This window comes from Parasteatoda tepidariorum, chromosome 4 (genome assembly GCF_982258835.1).
Source record: "Parasteatoda tepidariorum strain Cologne lab strain chromosome 4, Ptep-v5.0, whole genome shotgun sequence".
Lineage (NCBI taxonomy): Eukaryota > Metazoa > Arthropoda > Arachnida > Araneae > Theridiidae > Parasteatoda > Parasteatoda tepidariorum.
Window position 1 is genome coordinate 83774201 of NC_141758.1, and position 24766 is coordinate 83798966.

The 24766-nt window shown below is 30.6% G+C and overlaps 1 protein-coding gene across 4 annotated transcripts in view; it reads right to left on the minus strand.

Annotated features, from left to right (window-relative positions):
- Positions 1-24766, minus strand: part of LOC107455349 (CD151 antigen) — a 69172-nt gene that overhangs the window by 17118 nt on the left and 27288 nt on the right. For 3 of the 4 annotated variants that reach the window (XM_016072881.5, XM_016072889.5, XM_071182507.2), the window contains exon 2: positions 3221-3292. In XM_016072881.5, the coding sequence (XP_015928367.1) occupies positions 3221-3292 (72 nt within the window). Of the gene's footprint in view, positions 1-3220; positions 3293-9315; positions 10598-24766 lie in introns of those variants that run through there. The other variant, XM_016072877.5, reaches the window with a different exon arrangement.

A 24766-nucleotide genomic window follows, 5' to 3' on the forward strand; every position in this document is an offset into this window, starting at 1 on the left:
TCTTCTAACAGATTTGGATTTTTAAGGAAAAAAAGTATCTCAATTTGACCTACAGGTGGAAAAAAACGTATACCAATATAAAAATTCATTTAATATTTTTTCTATACACCATGGGTATTCGGTATTCACTAATTAATTCCTCGAAAATAAAATGTTTATAACAGCAGGTAATAAAACGGAATGAGATGCTGTTTAAAAAATTTTTATTAAAAAATAGTGTTTTTCGCGAATTTTGAGCTCAATCCAATTTTTCAAACAAGCTTCTCCATATGTATCTATTTTTTTCATTGCCCATTTTCAACCGTATCCAGTTTTTTCAGTTTTTTTCGAAAGTGCACTTTTCTTTAAATATTTTTAGTTTGTAAAAGATATAATATGGACTAAAAATCACCTCATGAAAGTGATATTTCAGACATTCGAGAATATTCACGCGTTTTCTTAAAATTTTGAAATTATTTATTTAATATCTTTCGTAAATTATGCCAAGTAAGGCAAAAATAGATTTTTGTTTATTTAAATAACAATTTTACTATAAATAAGAAAACATTTTTTGTTATAACCGTCGCTGAACGGCCGACCCAATTTAAAGTTCACGACCGATGCTCACCTCCGTAGCCCTGTAATTTTGAACCCAATCCAGAAGACAAGGGTACTTCTAGATCAAACATTCTGAGAAATTTGCCTTTTTGGCGGACTTTCTTGATGGAACAAACCCGCTTTTGCGTTACATGGAGAGGAAAACCACGACGGGAAACCACCACCTCCCATGGTAAGCAAGACGACAAGGGGATTTTAACCTATTATACGTCTACCACTGAGTGTATTTTACTTCAGTACTGATGGTGTAAGCCGGAAGCAAAATTCGTATCAACAAGGCACTGTTGGGATTCGAACCTGGTTGACCTTATTAGGGACCGAATGCTCTATCCCCTTAGGCACAGCTGCTTGTTTTAAGTAATAGCTGATAATTTAATTAAAATTTAATGCGCTTGGTTTAACGGGAATTTCATTAAAAATACGCGCGGTGCTCAAGGTGTTAAGTATCTTTTTCGAAGTTTTTCTCCTAGGAAAAAAAAAAAAAACACCACAGTTATACTGTCTTTAACTCGAAACAATTCTATTAATTACAGACAATATACTCTTGTCGTAAAGAATTATTGTGGCCTTAGAATGGACTTAAATAAGTTGTTGAATTCTAACGGAAAAAAAACTGCCAATTTGTCGAGAGTTCTCCTATTTTATTGAAATCTTTAGAGTCAATGAATATTAACGCATTTTTTACCAGCATAATGAAACATTGAAGTAACTTTTCAAATATATAAATAAAAGAGTAGATCATTTCATTTTCACAAAACTATTATAAAATTACTATACTTCATATTTTGTGTTATTTTTTATAATTAGAATAGGGAACGCTGGTTAATTGTGGACAAAATTTAACAAAGTAGTCATAAATAAATGTAAAAAAAAAAATTATTGCAGCTATAATAAGAGTATATTATTTCTAATCATTTCGACAAGTTAGCTGTAAGGGTAATGCTCATAAATTTTTATTTAAATATAGGAAAAAGATAAATGGCAACGCTTGCAATCTTTGAAGACTCATCAATATAATGAAAAAAAAGACGGTAGGCTAGTTTACGAATGTTGAGTTTCAACGCCCAATTTGAGCTTTTCCTTAAATAAAGTTCTTCGACGAAATGTATGAAGTTGAAAACATCTACACCCTCAACATACTTAAAAGAAATGGTGTTTCAACTTTAATTACCTAGGTGGAGTTGAGTTACAAGAGAGGCCGATTTTGACAGATGAAGTCAATGCTAGCAAGCTTTGTATACTTTTTTTTCACAACAATTACCTTCAGATTTATTGGGGTACGCCTCTTAGTGCCTAACGTGTCAATTTTATAAGCTTATTTCCAGTTTCAAGAAGGTTAGAAATTAAAATTAGTTTTTGAAACCCAAGAATTTATGACTTTTACTCTTATACTCTATTTCCAAGCAGGATCAGAAAGATTTGTTTAAAAAAAAATTTTTTTTTTAATTTGAAATATGCTACCAGGGGTGTCAAACTCGCGGCCTGCGGGCCGCATGCGGCCCGAGATGAACATTTTTGTGGCCCAGTCAATACATCCGACGCTAAGTAAAAATAAATTAGAAATGCGAATTAGAAAGGAAACTAGCATATCAAATTATAATATACTTTATTTATAAACTATACGGATCATTTTAAATTGTACGCGCGAAAATGTAAAATTCTAATTGGTTTGCGGCACCTGCCATTCCAGGGATACTGCATCGTATCAAAAATACGCAGAAAAAATTTCAAATCTTAGAACGGAATTTGAAACAAGGCTTAATGATTTTAATTCCTCGGAAAACAAATTTTGTTTGTGTTCGTCGATTTTCTCAATAAATATAGACTCAGTAGTATGTAAATGGAAGTGATTGAGATTCAGTGCGACTCAAATTTGAAGGCAAAATTCATTGAAGTGGTTATGCCTGAATTTTACAAATATTTACCAGCAAGGTTTGAAAATACTAGAAAATTCGCATATGAAATTATTTCCATGTTTGGAAGTACTTATCAGTGCAAGCAATTATTTTCTGTTATGAATGGAAATAAATCTCCTGTCCGAAACCGTATTAATAACGCTCATGTTGGGTCAATTTTGAAGGTAGTCTCGGCCAAAAAAATTTCTCCCGAAATAGGAAAGATAGTAGCAGAGAAGAGATGTCAAGTATCAAACAATAATTTAACTTTATATATGTTTATTACAATGTACTATTCGAAATAAAAATATCTGTTTCTATGAACATTGATTTTTCTTTTTTTTTGCGGCCCACCTAAAGTTAAGCATTGTTTATTTGGCCCAAGTTAGCTTTTGAGTTTGACACCCCTGTGCTACAACAATAAAAACAATTGGATAACTGTAAGTGACGTCGTCGTGGGTAAATCTTGCCGATTCAAAATCCAATCAGGCTAAATTTTAGAACACATGTACAGCTGCTCCGACCATTGCTGGAGCAGTAGCAAAAATGTAAAATCAAGTGGTAAATAGTGTGAGAGAAAGATATGCAAACCCATTGACTTTTTAAAATTAAGTTTTGATTCTCATCAAAAGTGTATTACTCTGCTACATATGACATTGGATGCTAGGGATTTTACTTGGGATAATTGTGAGTACTAGGGATAACTTACACAAGTTGATAGTACTTACCAGTATGACACAGTTTGCTAGGAAAAGAGCATATTTCACTACTTTGGCAAACCCCTCCACCATTCTCGGCAGCTGCAAAGACAAGAACACTTGAATCAGAGGGACATACTATTTAGGGTGTTTTACTTTTGATTATAGAATAAAAGTTACATGTTTTTACTCTTGATATTTTACATTTGGTGACTAAGCAATAAATTGAAGTAATCGTTTGTATAAACTGGGCTGAGCAAACACAAAATGTATGCTAAAAACGCAGGGAGAATCTGACCCATGATCCGTCTACCACTGAGGATACTTTATGTCAGCCCTGTGGTCGGTGCGAGTCAGGTGCGGAATTCGAAAATCAGCCTTCACTGGGATTCGAACCCGGTTCACCTCATTGTGAGACGAGAGCTTTATCCCCTGAGCCACCACAGCTCAAGAGCAAGTTTTTTCTGTTTTTTTTTTTAATTACCGTCTATGAACAGCCAACCCAATTTTGAGTTTACGACTACTGATAACAAGCTTAATCCCGTCCCACCCCCGCAAGGGGGCACTCCGAAAGTTTGAAGTAAGCATAACAGTTCAATTACATGAGCAAACATATTCAAAATTTTCAAATTAGAGTTTTAACAAATAGGTAGAATATTAAATATGAAATCCAGAAAACAGTGCTACTTAGAAATAAAATAAATACAAACAAACATAATAAAGAAAATAAACAGTAACAATCAGAAGAGATATTGATGTCGTATCTTCAGTAGGGCTGCAAAGTTAATGAAAGGAAACAATTTCACAAGGAAAATATGGGATGTTTGTAACTCAGAATATAATTACAGCTGGCACAACACTACTAATATATATATAAACTCTAGGAACACAAGTGATTAAAATTTTCAAAATGAGGAATCACATTTGGGCAGAGATTGACAAAAGCATGAAACTAAAGCACAAAAATCATTTTAAGAGAAAATTCAAGTAAAAATCAAACCATAACAGGTAAATCAATAAGCCGTGATTTAAAGTGTATCATTCCTAACAATAGGCGGCAAAAGGCCATCAGGACTCAGGGAGGTGCCTTGTTACTAAACAATTTTCTTATTATTTCCTCAATTCCCTTTTTTACGACTACTGATGTTCAACTCCATAACCTTATAATTTTGAACCCAATCCAAAAGGCAAGGGAACTCCTGGATCGAGTATTGGGAGAAATTTGCCTTCGTGGAGGACTTTTTAATGGAGCTAACCCGCATTTGCGTTACATAGAGAGGAAGACCACGAGAACCTCCCACGGTTAGCCTGACGGCAAGCCGGTAGACGGCCTAACCCATGATCCGTCTACAATTGAGGATATTTCACGTCAGCACTGTGGTCGGTGCGAGCCGGATGCTGAATTCGTATTAACTGGGAGACACAGCTCAAGAGCAAGCTTTTGACATTTTTGCTCCTATCATATGAAGCATGCACAAACAATATGTAAAACCAGTAGACAGTACTAAAATACTCGTTAATTTAAAATGCCCCCCCCTTCAGCGATGCGCAAATGATATGCTAAAAGAGCAGATTCATGGCTATAGTTCTTATTTAATATATACTCTCAATATAGTTTATTGTATTGACACATATTTAGTTGCTGATTCTAAAGGAAAAAATTTAAAACTTATTTTGTTCCGTTATTATTGCAACTATAACTACAATTTATTTTTTAAATTACCATTTTATTTTACGTTAATATAGATTTTTATATTTTTTCCACCAATAAGATCATTTAGTAATAGAGCGAAAAGCTGACTCTCAATAGTCTCTCTTTATTAAAAAAAATGACCTCTTCTTCTGGGTGCCTGAATTTACGTCATATTTTGTTTTGCAGCGTGATAAGTATAAGACTATTAAAATTATGATAGGGTTTAGAAAAATGCACAGGAAGTACAACAGAATAAATAATTTATCATTTGACAACACTTAGCAAAAAATACCATGTGGGCCGCTTTGCAGTCCGCACAAATGCAACTAAAAAAGTTGAAATTCATAAAAGTTAGTCATTTTTTTGTAAAGTTAACGCTTGTTTTTTTTAGAATTTTAATTTTTCTCAGAAATTATTTTAATTTTTAATACGTTTTTCGCGATTTTTTGTTTTTTGCAGCCTGTTTACGCTTTGTTGTACGAAACTTTATCTATCTCCAGGTTTTTTTTTTTATATTTAAGCTCATGCTTGAGATCATGTCAAAAAAAAAACAAAGAAAATGATAAGATGCCAGAGAGATAAAAACCATTTCCTATTAGAACTATCATAATGATATAAGTTCCGTTAACGAGTAAAATTAGTTTTTTCCCCCATCTTATTTAGTCACACAGTGAAACTTTTTTATTTAGGTATTTTGTTTCGTTTTTAAATCCGAGCAATCGTACATTTCGCCACAAATACCATATTAACAAAAAGTTCTTGCACTAAACTATAATATTTATGTAGTTTATAAACAAAATGATATTTGTTTTAGCGGAAAACGTCGATTGTAAGGGGGAGGGGGGCAATGACGAATGAGAGCAATCACGGGGGTTGGAGAGTAAAGCCCCGTGCTTTACAATTTTTTATTCATAATTTTAAGTACATATGTTCACAGAGCATGGTTTCCATAAAATTTATTCTAAAAGTAATAATAATTTATTCAATTTATTTATTGTAAATAAGTCAGATACCGTTTTAAACATGTCATGAAAAGTGTGATACGTTGTGTGATTACTTTATAAAAAAAAAGAACATCGCTTTTAGTTTTAAGGCTTCAATTTGGAATGATAATCAAAATCAAAAAAGTAATAACAATGGCAGAGAATAATATTATGAAAAGATAATTAAATATTAATAATTATTAAATATTAATAATTATTAAATATTAATAATTATTAAATATTAATAATTATTAAATATTAATAATTATTAAATAATAATAATTACATATTAATAATGATTAAATATTAATAATTACATATTATAACTATTAAATATTAATATTTATTAAATATTAGTTAATTAAATATGAGTAGATATTACACGTGAATTCCGTTAAATAAGAGAAAAAAAATATGTAAACGCTCTATAATTATCATAACAACAGTTATGAATTTTATGCTGCTGGCAACCAATGAAATATGTAATTTTCCATGAAGAACCATACCACGTGATTTATCTGGCTAATTAGAATTAACCGACAACAATTAAGAACAGTTTTAGACCGTTTTCTCGCTAAGTTATATAGAGATGTAAATTTAGAAAAAGAATAAGGTTTCAGTGTGCAATTCTTGTTTAATTATAGGGAAATATTTTTTTACTGTACGGACATTGTCCGCTATTTGTAAAGATATACTCTTATAAGTTTTTGGTAAATAAAATCCGAGATCTAGTTATAATAAATAAAATATGTGCAACATTTGCATCATAAAGTCAGAACTTTATTCAATGAAGTCCCGAAGAAAAGTTCGTTATGTAGAAAAGTTGCTAAATAGAAATACACTTATAAAATACTTTAAATATAAAAACAGATTTTAAATTCATCAACATATGATCTATCATCAACACATGATGAAATATCTTAATCATAAAAAAAAAAAAATTGTAAAGAAAAAGAATAAACCAATATATTCTCCTAGAATAAACTGCATTTTCAATTTTCGGAAAAAAAATAATTTTATATTAAAATAAATGAGTTTTAATGACATTCAAGCATGCATTTAATATATTATCATACACTTTTTAACATATTTCATTATCTCTGTAAAATATGATAAAATAAATAATAAGTTTGAATTGTTTAGAATTATTTTAAGAAATACGGTAAAAAAATATTCGATCATAAGGAAAGGCTCACAATCGACTTCGATATTTTGTAGTTATTTTACGAAGAATTTTTCATTATGTTTTGGGCTCCCAGGAAATTTTCTCGTTATATAGGAGTTCGCTACATAGAAATCCGACTTATGAAAAAAAAAAGGAAAATCCATTATTTTTTGATTTTCTGAACACTAGAAGTGCTGCCATTCTTAAAAAGAAAACATGTAATTTACACATTTAATTGCAGAAAGTACCCCAAGCTCAAATAGTTTAAAAGATATTTTTACCAAAGAAGTCAAAAAATGAATTGTTTGAGGTTTGGAAACATTAAATCATTTTTCTAATAAATTGTTTTTGCTAAAAAATATGTTAGAGACAAGCTCTTTTCCCAAAAAAATAAATAAATAAAAAATATCAAGAACTATTTATTTCTGGAAATAGATGTTAAAAACTGGTTGTCAAAATTACAGTTGATATATTTCAATCGGCCTATTCTCTAAAAATAGATTCCTAGTAGATAATTTTAAACTAATTAATGCATAACATTCTTTTTTAGGGACAGTAAAGTAATAGATATGGAACGGACGGTATCTACGAAGTCTTTAGGAAATATATTTTCACAACAATTTGGCATAAATTATTTTAAGGCATCTAATTTTTAAAAATTTTATGATAGACAGCGTATTTGGTTAATGGTGTAATTTCTTTCAAGTCAGATTATAGCAGTTTCCCTAAGTTATTTTGCGATTTCAAGAAGAAAAAAAAGAGATTTGTTTGTTAAATCAATTAAACAACAACAAATAATTTTAACAAAACTTTTAATTCACCAAGAATTTTAATAAATATGATTCTAAGATTGTTGGAATCTCACCAAAATTTTAGATTTTATTGCGTCATTAAGTCTTATGGTCGTTTTAATTTTTCCAATTAAAGCATTTACAGGCACAATTTTTCAATAAATAAATAATAATTTACAGTTTATTTCATGATCATAACTTTCCTGTTTATTTTATGGTCACTATTTTTCAGTATATTACCTGATCATAATTTTCCAGTATGTTTTACGATCATAGTTTTCAAGTATTCATAACGAGTCTTACAAATAAGTACACTACTGTTCATCAATTTCAATACCCCTGTTTTTTATTTCTTTATAATTTTTTTTATCAAAAGCACGCAAAATACTTTAATTTAACCTCACCAAAGTTGTTGCTTTTAAAATTCCTTCAATTAATTTTTGTATTGCTAGTAAAAAAAGGAAATCAAAATACTTAAGCCCATAGTCCAACCACAAAAATTTTGGGATCAAATTTTGATAACTATATCATAACATGCACAGGAATCTGTTTGACAAGTTCATAGGAGATAAATTCTAATTATTATAAGATTGAATCGTCTGAGAGTCGAATCAACTTCAACGTCTTTGGGGCGACATAGAATCCGAAACAATCAGAAAAACCAAGAATAAGCCCCGAACATGTGTGGTGAACATGTTACTGAAAGTAACTTTGGTTAACCCTTTGACGACGGGGGGACAACGGTTTCCCTTATTTATAATTTAATTCTGATGCTCTTATTACAAATAAAATAATATTTTGGTATTTTTCAATAATAAAAAAACAGTTTAATAGTAAATAAAAAAATTTGTTAGATTATCGGAATTATATTTGTACTAAAATATAAAATCTGGAGAAAGTACTTGGAAATTTGCTTTCCTTCATATTCAAAAATTTATCATTAATTGACTTTGTAAATTAAAAAGAAATTAAATAATAAATAACCGTTTTGTTTATATCTAAATAGCTGCAAATTTGAAAATTTATTGGATAGAAGTTAGCTGTGTTCGAAAGATTTTGCTTTTAATGCAGAAAAAGACACCGCTTTTTCATGCTGTATTTCATTACCATAAACTTCTAAAATGCTTAATATAATATTTTTCACTTATTTTGACTTAAATTAATACAAAATAATAAAAACAATGAGAAAAACATGCTTCATAAAAATTCTGCGTCAATGGTAAAAGGGACAAAATTAAAAATTTGAGACTAATTTATATTCATGCTTTTGTTATGAATTGAAATGTTTTTATTTTATTTATTATCTAGTTTAAATGAAATATTTCGATACCAGAGTTTAAAACTTGACGTATTTCTTGAAAGAAAAAAAAACTGAAAATAAAATAAAAATGGGCACAATGCAATTATTGAACTGTAATGTCGATAAATTCATGTTTCAAAGTTGCTTGGTTTTTAAATTAATGTGAATTTATGTGACACTCTAATTTACCTACCTTGTATTTATGTGAGAAATGATGTTTCGCTGTCTCACCGGGCAGAGGTCCTCGAAAAGAAGCAGCATGTCCAGCGTGTCCAGTAGACGTAGATGCCATAGCGATTTAAAATGATTTTAATCCAAGACTTTCACTTTAAAAAGATACGAAGATCCGGACTCTTCAGATATATTTAATTGACATTTACTAAGTTCATGTACCTCTCATAAATTCAAGTTTTTATGGTAACTATCCTAAAATTGACTTCTTATATAAGTCCGTCAGAAAACGTTACAAATACACCAATGTAGAATGTGCTGTTTTTGTCAAGAAAGTTGATAATTTCGGGAAAAAGTTTCTGGTAAAAGCTTCAAGTATTTTTTCACAAACAATTCCAGAATGTATTCTTTTCTTCTTCTAGAAATGTTATATACAATGAGTGCTTCTAAATAAAGTTTATTGCTCAAATATTTAAATTTATAAAGAAAGAATCAAATATTGAAAATATGAAAACTTCAAAAATCATCAAATTGAAAAAACACGAAGTTTACTAGCTGCAAAACTAATCCCGTTTGAATTCAGACTACTTTTCAACACTGAAACATTAGAATTCATGAACTAAATTTTATGAAAGCAATGATGCTACATATTAAATTGTGCTTTTTAGCGTGATACCAGAAATCAGTTACACATTTTTAACATGATTCTATAATTCCATAATATTTTTCAAATTGATATTTTTGAACAAAATATCAGATTTCGGTGATTTTTTTCCCTCCAGAATTTAATGATGCTTTCGAACGAGATATCAGAACTAAATGATACTTTCCAGAATTAAATGACACTTTCGAACAAGATACCAGAATTAAGCGGCACTTTCCAGAATTCAATGACACTTTCGAACAAGATACCAGAATTAAGCGGCACTTTCCAGAATTCAAAAGACGCTTTCGAACAAGATACCAGAATTAAGTGATACTTTCCAATGACACTTTCCAACGAGGTACCAGAATTCAATGAAATTTCCCAGAATTCAGTAAAACTTTAGAACACGGTAGAAGTGAAACTTTCGAATAAGATAAAAGAACTGAATCACACTTTTCGCCAAACACTCATTTAGTTTTGAGAAACGAAACTGAACTGTTCTCTGGAATTAACAAAAACTAATCCGAGCAACTTTGCAAATTCGACAAGTATTATTGGAATGATTCGAAATCAAGCGGCAATAGTTCAAAGACAGAAACGATTGTATCATCAATTCTAGTTTAAGCGTGAGTAGGAACTCTAGTTAGAGTACTTCAGTGAATGAAAAGCCATTTTTTTTTCTTTAAATTTGGCGTAGACATTAAGAGAGTAAAAACAGGGACAAGGCCATTTATCCCGCCTATTCAAAAGAGGTTCACCTCCGGGTCAAAGCTAGGTGGATTATTATTAATAAAATGATAAAAGGTCGCCAACTTCACCTGTTCTGATACTACTTCTTTGACACTTTCATTTCCAATGGAACAAAATAGAATAAGCAGCCACTGAAATGAGTTTTGAATTAGAGTTGTTTGTTCGATTGATTGATAAGAATGAACTTGATCGATAACTTTCCTTTGAATAATAAAAATACATATGATATATGGGATTAAATGTATGAATTGCTAATCCTTTGGCAATAAGATAAAAAAAAAAGATATCAGACGATGAAATAATTTTTTTTTCAAATAGTATCAATTTATTCGAAAAATAAATTCGATTTTCAGTTATTCTTTTCCATCTTAACCAACATTCCTCCTTTAATTCAGGGATTATTTGGGGTGCGTAAGTTTTCCAAAAATATGTTGGCTATAAGAAGGGTAATTTAGAATAAGGTTGGATAGTAAATAACTTCCGGCATGAAAGTATAATAGAATACACCTAAACATGCAAATTAATTTGGACCTAATGAGAAGACTTACAAGTTAAATGAGAGAAGGACTTTTCTCTTTCAAAAATATATTTGATTTTGTGAAATGCAAATTTTATTGAGTAAAAAGCTACAACACAAATTGCTCATCCTTCAAATAAATGAAGTGTACAATCAAGATTGAAGATCAAGGGGGAACAGTTTATGTTCATTTTTTTTCTTCAAAAATGACGATTTGCTTGCCATTTTGAGGATTGCTATGCTTCGACAAATCACTAACGCGAAAAAATCTTTTCTCCCCGAGAGTTATTACAAATTGAAGATGGGCCGTGATCGAAAAAAAAGGTTCCTGCCTACGCATAGAAAATATGGACTAACAAAATACAGTGAAGAAGGCGATGGGATTAAATGGATTAGGTAAAGATTGAGCAGGAATTTTCAGGAAAAAACGGTTTTGTCCTACCAGATTTTAAAAATTTATTTTTTCACGATATCAAAAATTGGACATTTTGTTTTGAAGTTTGGGGTAATTGTAAATAAATACTTGAGACATCTATGCATATTTTTATTTTTACGATTTCAATTGAATGGTTGGTCCTGAAAATTCTCAATTAAAATTCATATCATGAACATATATTTTAATTAGTTTTTATAAACACAGACCGTTATCCCCTTCCTCTTAAGTTATAATTAAATATCTGATTTATTAATTTCAAAATTTTATTTAAAATGAAATTATTTATAATTTATTTTAACAAAATTCACAAAACGAAATTTATTTAATAATTTATCAAATAATGAACAAACAAGCTTCCAAAATGAAATTTTGAAGGTGGGTTAAGTCACTAAATTTTTGCGGTCCATTTTGAGACGCATGTAATTTTGCGATCCGACTTACAGTGCGCAAAAGAAAGGACCAACACCCTGAATAACTTTTGATCCAATTATCGGATCATCAAATTCTTGGAATTAATGGTTCGAGGCAGTGAGACATTTTTCATGAACTATTCGACCGATTTGGCTAGAATTTTTTATTTTGCCGAGGTAAAATTACGTTCTCTAAAATTATCTAAAAAATTGCGCAACTTACTATACAATCTTTTTTTCAAATATTGTTAAATAAAATAATAAATATTTATTAAAAGTTATTTTTTGCAAAGAAATATCTTTTTAGAAACAAATTTTATAATTACGGGCAAAAATTTTACAAAGCTATCGAGATATGGGGAAAAATGCAAACTTTAGACCGCTGACCAAACTAATGGTACAATATTTCTCAGATTGCAGCTACCTTCTATATAATGGACGGGGGTTGGAAATTCGAATCCATCGAGAGAAAAAAAAAGCTAGGCTTATTTTTGTGTTTGATTTCGTAACTTAAAATATTATCTGCACTACTTAAATAGCATATTAGTGGTCATCCCCTAGAACCATAAAGATTGAATCCTAGAACTTAAAGATCTGATCATTAGATCAAAAGCTATTCAAAAAGGTTAGTTTTTTTCCGCACGTACATTGTGGAATCAATGATCGAATCATTATAATCAAAGTAATTATTAACTGTTAATTATTCAGATCTACATGAAATCGAAGAGGTGATATTCGCACAAACGCGCTTTGACATAAAATTCGAAAATGCGCTAAATAAAAACAAAAAGTCGAAGTAAAAATAAAATTCGAAAATAAAATTGTGTTCTGGCACGCATATTGGCGAAGGATTTTTACCACTGGAAACAACTTGATCTTCAAGATTGCGCCAAAATGAATTTTTTTAAACAAATTAGTATTTTTTTTATTCGATTACAGTAATTTTCGGTAGACGCGCCGCGTGACCAATTAGAATTGCGTCCAAATAATATGAGCTTGAAACAAACTACCGTAAAATAGTTCTCCATGGGGGAAAAAACTAATCATAAAAATTTTTTAAGATTTGCATTTGTCGAAGATTTTCGAAAAAAATTGGTGACTAATTTTGATATTTGGCAAATAACTAGAAATCCTTAGCGAGGAGACTTATAATATATATAATCTAAGTTTGAATATATCAGATATTTAATTATATATATATATGTGTACCTGGCAGTGGCACTTAACCTTAAAAAAACATCAGTGTAAGGTTAAAATATCGAATAAATGTAATTATATCCAAGAATAAATTCATATCAAATCGAATGTAATAAATATTTCGGACATTCACCAAAGCATATCTGTGATTGTCGACATTCACCGGTGAGGGTCCGAATGTACAAGAATGTAATGAAATGTTCGATCTTCCACCGACGTATTTGGTGTTTGTCGACATTCACCGGTGAAAGTCAACAACCACCGATTTCGGTCTTTCGCCGTGACATATTATATATATATATATGGGTCATTATCACAAAAACAGTCATTTTCATGTCCCCAGTATATTTTATGTTTGTTTTACAGCTTACGAAAAAAAAAATTCAGGGAAAGTGTACTTCAGAATGCAAGCTAACAAAAGAATAAAAATAAAATTGTGAATTTTTATTTTTTATTTATTTTAGGTAATTAAAATATGCCAATTTGTCATTCCCTCACTTGTCCCCACTGCTGATTTTAAAAAAGAAAAAAATTGTTTCTGGAATAAAAAATTTTTTTTTACAAATTCGTGTTTTTTATTTCAGAATACTGAAATATAGAATTCAGAAAATCAATTTTAAATTTAATTTCTGATAAAAATATTAACACAGCACTATTTTAAACTTTGTCCCCAGTGTTTCGCGTCATTACCTCACAACAATATTCTTATCACCTGCAATCTTCTCAGAATAAAAATATTTTAATAAAAACTTCAGAATTTAACAACTGGCATCATAGAACAAAATTGCAGTATGTTTCCATCTTCAACTTAAAGAAGCTTTGCTGTGGAATAAATTTGAATGAATCAAACCAGGTAAAATGTTTTACATTTGTCATTCCCTCATGTCATTTTTTAGAGTAAAATAAAATACAACTTCATCGAGAAAGTGGATAATTATATGCTGCTTTCTTGTATGAATATAATTGTATGCGATTGACTTCAGAAATCAATTAGGCCTAACTGTTATTTTTAAATTTTATTGAATTCGTCATTCCCTCACTAGTGTATAAAGTGAGGGAATGACGCTAAAGTGAGGGAATGATTCAAGATGAGTATATTATTAAATTTTATTTCCCAAACCTGTAAAAACTATTAAATATATAAGACTAAATTATAATAAATATTAGTTATACTTGGTATGTTATCATTTTCAAACTTTAGGTAGATGTAACTTAGATAAAAACATGTATTAAAATAAAATATCATTCCCTCACTATTAGTGTCATTCCCTCACTTTTTAAATAGTGAAAATAATTAATTTACTTATTAATTAATTTGAAAAATAAATTAAAAAATTAATAAATTAATTTATTAAATTAATTAATTTATTTATTAAATTAATTAATTATTATAAATTAATTAATTATAAATTAATTATCTGAAAAATTAATTAATTTAAATATTACGTATAATTTACAGGATATATACTTTCTTTATAATGCCATTACATATTTCTATTAATATAAAAAGTTTCAGAGCTTTTTATTCACTTTACTTTTTTGGGATTTTATGAACTGAAAAATGACAGTTTTCGTGAGAATGACCCATATATATATATATATATATATATATATCTCACTTTTTGAATTTATCAGCAGATGAGCGCACAAATCTGAAGAAAATAGCTTCACATCAGCATTAAAAATGTTGGTGGGAAGTATACTTCCCCCCGGGGTTTAAAAAAGTGTTAAATATGTCAGAAAAATGTATTTTATTTACTTGGTAATCTACACTAACACGTAAATAGGAAAATTCTCTCTTAAATTAGAGTGAAATCAAAATCAGAACGTTATTCTACTAATGGCGCCCTTGATGAACAGGATATGAGGTTGAGCGAGGGTCATCGCACAACGCATTTCTCTCAATTAAAATCTTAACTTCTGATTGAAATAAGAGATAACTGCCGTAGAGAAACAGCAGGTTATTAAACTTTATAAACACCCTGCTGTTTTTAACCTTGCATTGAAAGGGTACATTTTGAGTTACTTTCATGAAAGAAAGAGTAATTTAAAACACACGAGGGAAGACACACATAAACACAGAAAAAAAAAAGGTTCATGGTTGAACCATAATATCAGTATCTTGAGCCATGCATAATACGGTGCAAATTTTCTGCAAACTTAATAAGTTGTTAAATTGAATCACGGTTTTGTCTTAGTTGAACCCTTATCATCGTGTAATCAAACTTAAAAAGTACGGAAATATGTTTCAACGTAGCATCATATTAAAGTTGTAAATTTTTATGGTTCAATACGCTCTTAAGTTTTTAAGTGCCAATTGATATGAAGTTACCAAGCAAATTTTAGTGATATTGTTAGTTTAACATTGCTCCAAAATTTCTAACTGCGTCGACTGATTTGAAGAAAAATTAATTTTAGTGATATTATGGATCAACACGCTCCCAAATTTTTAACTGCGTAGAGTGATTTGAAGTCGCCAAGTAAATTTCAGTGGTTCAACACGCTCCAAAATATTTAACTGCCTAGAGTGATTTGAGGTAAATTTTTGTTCCACATGTTCCAAATTTTTTTATTGTGCAGAGTGATCTGATGTCACCAAGTAAATTTAAGTGTTACTATAATTCAACACGCTCCAAAATTTTTAACTGCGTCCATTGATTTGAGGTAAAATGAATTTTAATGATATTATGGTTCAACACGCTCCCAAATTTTTAACTGTATGGAGTGATTTGAAGTCGCCAAGTAAATTTCAGTGATTCAATACGCTCCAAAATATTTAACATTCTAGAGTGATTTGAGGTAAATTTTTGTGATATTATGGTTCAACATGATCCAAATTTGTCCAAATCCATGTTCCAATACCTTTAATATGATTCTAAGTTGAACAATATTATCGTAATTTTTAAAGTTCATTACACGATATTGAATTGTTCAACTTGAACGGAAACATACGGTTCAGTTTCACACCTTATTAAGCTTGCAGCAAATGTTGAAAATGGTACGATCTATCAATATTTTAGTTCAATACTGGACCTATTGAGTTTTGACAGCCAGTAGAAGTATATCCATTACAAGTTAGAAACCCTTAATCCATTCAGCCCTAATTAATTTCATGTTAATATGACATGCCATGAAATAAACTGAGAAATTGTTTCAAATTACAAAATTATCAAATAATTAATCTAAATTATTATATAATGAAAAAAGTCTAAAAAAATCGAACTATCGGAAGGCAAAACAAAATGCCGAAACGACATCTATGTATAAAATTAAGGTGAGGTTATTTATCAAATTTCAAAAGAAAACAATAGTGCTGAAAAGCAACGTTTCCGATGTATTTTATCTATATTTTATTTGTAAATTTTGTTTATAAAAGTCGTTTAATAGCTGACCCAATTTTAAGTTTACGAATACTAAACGTTCAACTCCGTATCATTGTTTTTTTTTAACCCTATGTGGAAGAAAAGGTAACTTCTGGAGTAAGTATTGAGAAAAATTTGCCTTCGTGGAGAACATTATGATGGAACTAAACCGCATTAGCGTTACATTCAGAGAAAACCAAGAAACCACTGTTAGAGGACTCTAACCCATGATCCGTCTACCACTGAGGATATTTTATGTCAGACTGTGGTCTGTGCGAGCGGGGTGCGAAATTCGTTTTGACCAGAAATCGCTGGGATTTGAACCCGGGGGACCTCATTGGGAGGGGAGCACCTGATCAAATACGGCTTATTTGTAATTTTTTCTTTATATCCGTCGTTGTATGGGGGTTTACGACTGCTAATGTTCAACTTCATAGCCTTGAAATTTTGAACCCAATCCAGAAGACAAGGAAACTTCTAAATCAGTACCCCCAGAGTATTGATTTGTTATGGGAACATGGAGGACTTTGCGACTCGGCAGATTTAACGTGCATCAATCGCCATTTACACGGGGAATCTACGGCCTGCGGGGATCCAACCCATGAACTCTTGGACATGTGCCCTGTGCCCTACCAACGAGGCTATTCCAGCCTATTTGCAAATTTTGAAAAATTGACTCCCCCCATTCCCAGCTTCCTAGTAAATAGTACTAAACTTAGTTCAATGATAAGACAGCCCATGAAGGGGCAAGGCCTACTATATTTACTACTTGGTTTTCTTAACATTGGGCTTTGGGGAGCAGAAGCAGGTGCTCCTATTGGTTGGTCAGCCGAATGCGGCACCCCCACCAGTGTTTAGTCTCCAAACATGATACGTATTCAGTTTATGGACCCATTGTAGGTAAGAAAGGCTAAGTTAATCTTGCACGGTTAGAAGATTGAACCCAGAACCTGTGGCATGGGAGCTGGAAGCACTACCACTCAACCACTGGGCCTAGTGCATAGATATACATTTATACAAATACTTGATCTTGTTTAATTCGGGTGTTGGCTTTCAAATCTGAAATTAATTTTGCGCCTAAAGCTGCAATTGTTTTAAATGACATATTTAGATTATTTTTGAAATTTACAAGTTTAAAAACGCAATATTTTACGTATATTAAGGTTATAAACGTATGTAATAATAGAGGTCGCATAAATGTTGCAACAAATTTCTAGGGGAGTTACAGCTAATCATCAGGATTAAAATTGCATAGGAACCCATACCTGCTCCGAAGCATGCGAAGAAACAGTTCACAATAGGGAAGCACCACTATTTTTGAACAACGACTTTTCCAGGCATGGGTTCCTATGCAATTTTAATCCTTATAAAGTGCTTTAAGTTCCCTACAAATTTGTCGCAACATTTATGCGACTTCTGTTATATCTAACAATTTTAATCTTGTACAATTCAAAAAAGAAAAAAGACAAAAAATATCATTGAAAAAATAAAAATAAAACTGTAGCTTAGCGAGAGAAATTGAAAGCAGATTTGACAACAGCGCAACGTGTAAAGTATATAAAATGCGTTTTAAGAAAAAAGAAGAAGAAAAAAAAACTCATGCAATAGAAAACAGAAAATTCGTTTCCTAGTGTTATCAAACTACACAAGAAAGAATTGTGTCACTTAAAAAATTTCAACTAAGCTTGTCTCCTCTTTGGATCATTTGCAGTGTAGTTTTTAAAGTGATTGATAAATGATTCTATTAACTAATGTGTTGATTGTTTGATTACATAAACTTGATTTTTTAGGTAGCTAAAAATAAGTAAATGACATTAATTTACATAAACGTTGCTGCTGTTTTTAGCAACGATCTTATAATTACTTTAACAAGTTCTAGTCAATAATGATAATATATAGATTATCTAAGTCAGTGGTTCCCAATTTGTTTCAACAATGGAACCCTAAATAATAACCCTTCTTCCGGCGGTTCCCCAACTTTATAGATAAAGTAAATGAGGAGAATTACCGTATTTACCAATTAAAGACTTTATTTTTAACGTACTTAATAAGAGATTTTTATCATTAATAATTTTAAGTTTAATTTGACACCCGATAATTAAATTCGACGTCGTGGAGTTGCATCTAGTCTAGTTTTGAATTTATTTTTGGTGTAATGTATGCCTGTAGCTCAAAATGAACACAACAAGCAGAAAGATGATTTTCTTTGAAATAAAAACTAAAATGAATTGAAAAACGTTGAAAATCGTTATTATGGATATATATATTTCTTTATTAATAAATTTGACAATTTAATTTTTATCTGAAAAGCGCGAGGTGAAAATCGTAATGAAGGTATCATGAATACATGATATTCACAATTTATTCAATATATTGTTATTAAAAAAATTATATTTAATAAAAAATTTAGCTATTTCTTTATCAATGGTATTTTACTTTCAGAAAAGCAAACGGAATATGAAATAAATAATGGATTATTGATTGGATCTAACTATAATTAAAAGTTTCAAAGCTTGCGGGTTAAAACAAACATCCTATTGCGGTTAAAACAAATATCCTATAATTGGAACCCCTTTAAATCTTCAGCGGAACCCTAAGGGTTCCGCCGAATACCATTTGAGAACCGCTGAGAGATGAAACAATTTTTGGCACTTTTACGGCTAACTTTAATTAATCTGCAAATTAACAATATACAGTTACAGCTTGGAATAACTGATTTCTACTTTATGGTTATACCAGTCGTTTGCATTACGTAGAAAACTCAATCACGTGACATTCATTTCTAGCTACTATTGACTAAAACTATAAACAACGTGAACGATCAGTCTTTATTCGCACAAAGTATACTCTATCTTACTTTTGGAAAAACTACTATTGCTTTTAAATTAAAAATTGGTTAACTAACATTCATCTCATCGATATGATCTTATCTTCCATTAACAAAAAGGTGCCAGTTGACACGCGGGAATATCCATGGTTGTTTATTTCCCACATCAAAATAACATCGAATCCTTGAATAAAAATTAGGCATCGTGCGAAGAATAATTTTCAGTTGCAACTAAGTATACTCTATCCTACTTTTGGATAGCTACCATTGCATCAAAATCAATAAATTGGTCTATTAACATTCATAGATATGATCCCATCTTCCAATAACAAAAAGGTGCCAGTTGACACGCGGGAATATCCATGGTTGTTTATTTCCCACATCAAAATAACATCGAATCCTTGAATAAAAATTAGGCATCGTGCAAAGAATAATTTTCAGTTGCAACTAAGTATACCCCATCCTACTTTTGGATAGCTACCATTGCATCAAAATCAATAAATTGGTCTATTATCATTCATAGATATGATCCCATCTTCCAATAACAAGAGTGAGGAACATTTGCAATGAAGGAATATCCACGGCTATTTATTTCCCACAACAAAATAACCTCGAATCCTTGAATTAAAAATTAAATAACGCTGAGAGAGTCGGTGAAGCAATAGAAGACCTTGTATCGAGAGTAAAATAAGTTTTCAAAGTTCATCTTTCAATTACATACTATTTGCAAACTCCAATTCTTTTTTCTTCTTCGATAACGTCACTAGTGATCATGAATCGGTCACGACGTCGAACTTTCACTTGGGTCAGTCCGAAAAAAAAAGGCGGTCAAGGTGACCGCTCGAGGTCATGTTTGAAGGAGGGTGTTGTCTCTCATGTCCGGATGCAACCGGTAATGATCTCAGTGGTTGGATTTACCATCGGTAAATATTGCTTCTATATGGCATGGACTTCAATTTAGACTATGCAATTAGAGTGGGCGGAGTATGGAACATTTTTTAAATAATTATTAACTGTATCCGTAAGAAGAGGGTCATATTTAGGGAACAAATATAAGAATTGTTGTTCTTTTCCATCGAACGGAGATATTCAACATGAAAATGGGAACATGAAAAAGAGTTCGTGGACGACTTTTATCAAACAAAAACTTTCTAACTTTGCCTTCCAAATTACCAAGTATGATGAAAATAAATTAAAAGAAACTATAGTTATGTAGTATACTAAATAATATTTTTACAATTTTTTATATCATAATTTTATTTAAATCTTCCACAAATCGAAATTTTTACAATTTTTTCCACTAACACATACCTGTCTGGTTTTATTTAGATCCGACTGGTTTATGGCAGGAAAGCGGAGTACAGTGATCAATTATTAGCTAAGCTATCTTAAAATGATTCAAATCAAGTAACTTATCGTAAAGTCATATAAGTCACTTTCTCTAAAACCATAGACAAATGATATTGTTCTGTAGTAACTGTCCTGTACAGAACATGTATTCAACATTTCAATGTGTAAATCCATGCATAGTTTGTCTGTAGAAAGAACTCCCCTCGCTACAAAGTCTAAGACCGACTGCTGCTATGGAAACAAGAAATAACGCATTTCAAAGATTGGAGCTTCTTTTTCCTTAGATTCCCTTTCTCTCGCCAGCAAGAGTAAAAGCTTGTCTTAAATAATGACCCATCACTCCTACTTGAAATAGTTAAACCTCGTAACCATAGTAACCACCACCACCACTCCAGACGAATGTCTAGGGGAGTTTTTTACATAGACAAACTACAGGCGTGTGAAATCGACCGGTAAGAAGGAGAAACAAGCGTTACCCCAATCCCACACGCCTCGAGAGTATGCGTACTAAAGAGCACTTGTACGTACTAATATGAGAGTACCGAATTGAGATCATGTCGATGTAATTTTGGACAGCTAGAGTCAGAAAGGCTCGTTTTATACGTTATAGAGTGGGCCGTGAAGGAAAAATCACGCGATCACGTATGCATATTATCACGGTCCTGAAGGATTTAATTTCATCAACTCACTTTCGGACTGGTTTATGGCAAACAATTGCTGTACAATGAACAACTATTAGCTAAGTTATTTTAAAATTATGCAAATCAAGTTAAAGCTATCGTTAAGTTACATAACTCACTAATTAAGTTATCGCAAAATTTTTCATCACAAAAGTGCTGCTTAATCATTAAATAATGCATTTAAAGTTTTAACGGCCATAGAAACGTAGGTTAGTTCTAAATTTTCGGTTAAAATACTTGGGGCAAGTTTGGCGAAGTCATTTTTTACCCTGAAATTATTTTGTATTTCATACATTTATGAAAATGTATACATTTATGTAAATGTATTATGAAAATGATTATGTAATGTAACACATTGATTCTTTTAACGAAATCAATGTAATAAGGCTAAAATTAATGGATAAACTGGCAACAATTTCGCAATAAATATCTGTAATCGGACCTCTATTTAACGAAGTTGCTAAATCCCGATAATAAGTTCGTTATAGGGAAAATTCGTTAAATAGAAAATCCCATATTTAAACAACACAAAACAGGTTTTAAATTCATAAACACTAGGCATAATTAAAATAGCAATTGATGCACAGTTATCTTGTAAACTAGTATCTACTATTTATTTTATAAATCTTAACCATAAAAGAAATCTGCAGGGGAAGTAAGAATAGAGCAAAACATTAACCAGTGTTATACTATCAAGCTACATACGTTTTCCACTGAAAAAAAGAACCTAAATTTATGTATAAAATTATAGTTGCATTTATTATAAAAATTTACTTTTAAACATGCATTACCATATGCGTTTTTAAGTTTAATTGCTACTGATAAAATTCATTAATTTGAACTAAGTTTTTCGTTTGCAATGCAAGCAAAAAGGGATTTTGCAGATTTCTATAAAATAACTTTTGAAGAAAGCAGTAAAACATTACATAAAGCAGTAGCTTCGAAAATTAATTCAAGTTCATTTCCCCCCAAAAATACGTTAACAAGTTTGAAATGTTCTAAAATATTTTGGAAAATAGGGAAAGGGAATCTCAGAGAAAAGTTCGTTAAATAGGAAATTCACTTCGCTATTTGGAAGTTATTTTACGAAGAAATTTCCAAAATGTTCTCGGTTTCTCGAAAAAAATCGCAAAATAGAGAAATTCGCAAAATCGAAGTTCGCTAAATAGAAGTCCGACAGTTTCAAAAAATGAAATTTTATCAAAAGACAGTTACTTTTTATACTGCCCACCTTTGGTAACCATCCCGGTCAATTTTTAAAATTATCGTATAGGGTAAACTAACCAGTGAAGGAACACTTAAGCTTTGCTTGCCCTTTAAAAAATCATATTAATTTCAAAATTCGTAATTTTAGTTAAATGACAGTGTCAACATATTTGTTACTAATTGCAAATTATGTAAAAAATTGTAGAGAACTTGCATAATATTGTTTTAAAGTTTTGGAAATTCAAATAACGAGTAGTAAGTAGACCAAGTGAAGGAACAGCTCTTACCAGTGAAGGAACACCCAGTAAAGGAACACTTAATTTTGATTATTGTTTAATGCTCTTTATGAATTTATAAGCCATACAAATATTTAAAAACAAGCCCATTCCTGAAATTATGACATATAAATACTTGGAAAATGTTAACTTTTTTTTGTAATCATGAATTGAAAACTAAAGTGTCAACATATTAACACATACTGTTCATTCACTGGGAAATCTATGCCCAGTAAAGGAACGTGCCTGTTCCCTCACTAGTTAGAAGTTGTTTTTCGTATTTTTAACATACTTTTGATGCGGAACATCACTAACGGTACAAGAAAATTAAAGTTTATCTTTTATTTTCATTAACTTAGAAAAAAAACCAGTAAAGGAACACTTGTTCCTTCACTGGTTTTTCCTCGTTTGGTGATCCAGTGAATAAATACCCCCTTATCTCAGTACTTTATTATGCTATGGGGCTTAAAAAAACGTAACTTCAATAACTATATTTTGAATTCTTATTTTCAGAGTGAGAAAAATAAAACTATTACATGCAATTAATTCCACTTCAAACATATAAATACAAACACTCACCTTATAATTTTTTCAAAGAAACAAGATGTTGCAGAGATAATAACAAATTCAAAAATTCTTCCACAGAAGTCTATTTCACCATGTAATCCAAAACATTGCTAGATGACTTCCTATTATTTGGCAGTAGGGTATTGTTACCAATATATCTAAAGAAAAACTTTCAAATTCTTATTTTTAATCAATATATATGAAATGTTCCTTCACTGGGTAGTGTTCCTTCACTGGTTGGTTTACCCTACAACATGCAAACTTTAATGAAAACCCAAGCCCAAATGTCTAGCATAACTGTTTTTAATTATTTTAATTCTTCAATTCAATCCTAGAATTAGTTTGAAACAATATAGTAAGCAAGCTTATCCATCGTTCACCTACTGACTTTGAAATACTTTCATTTCAATTTTAACTATTTTCAAGAAATAGTGTCAAAGTTCTTTATGTGTTGATTTTTCGTAAAAATTTAAAATCTGCCCCGACAGCTCTTAACACACCATAACTGGTCTAACAACCGTTTAGGAACTTTTGCGTCGAAAATGCGCTTATCATCTTATCCTTTTAGCATATTAGACTTAATAAATTTTTCTAACAATTTTATACAGTTAATATTCGATTATTATGTATTTCGAAAAATACTTGTCGTATACCTATTTCTACCACGGCCGGCAATTTGACCGGGAGAACAATTAATTACTTTATATGGTTATGGGAACAGAAATTACGATGTAATACGTGTTCAATGTATTGCATTTGATCAGTTGAATATTTTTGCAAAGATTGTTGCATAGTTAGTTCAATCAAAATAACTGTGAAATCAAATTTGAAAAAAGTACATAGAATTTTAGATTGGCCTTTTTGTGTAAGAAAAAAGTGAAAAAAACTAAAAGTTTTGGTAAATAGTTTATATTTTATTTTGATAGCTTTAGTTCATTTCTAACTAACTGTTAGTTTTTGCCCAAAAAAATGTCGAAACAATAAAGATAGCACAAGTTCTTAGAAGAAATAACATTAATTATAACAATCATTATGATTCTTATTATTATTAGAATAATTATAAGAATTATAGAAAGAATAATAATTAGAAGAAATATGTTTGCGGAAAATGTACAATGGCAATATACAATTTTATTTAATTATAATAGATTTTTTTAGTTTATCTCCTTCCTAACATCCATATTTTATACATTCAATCAAGAAATCTAAAGTCCGGTCATTTGGCTATGGTAGAAATTAGGTATAGATCA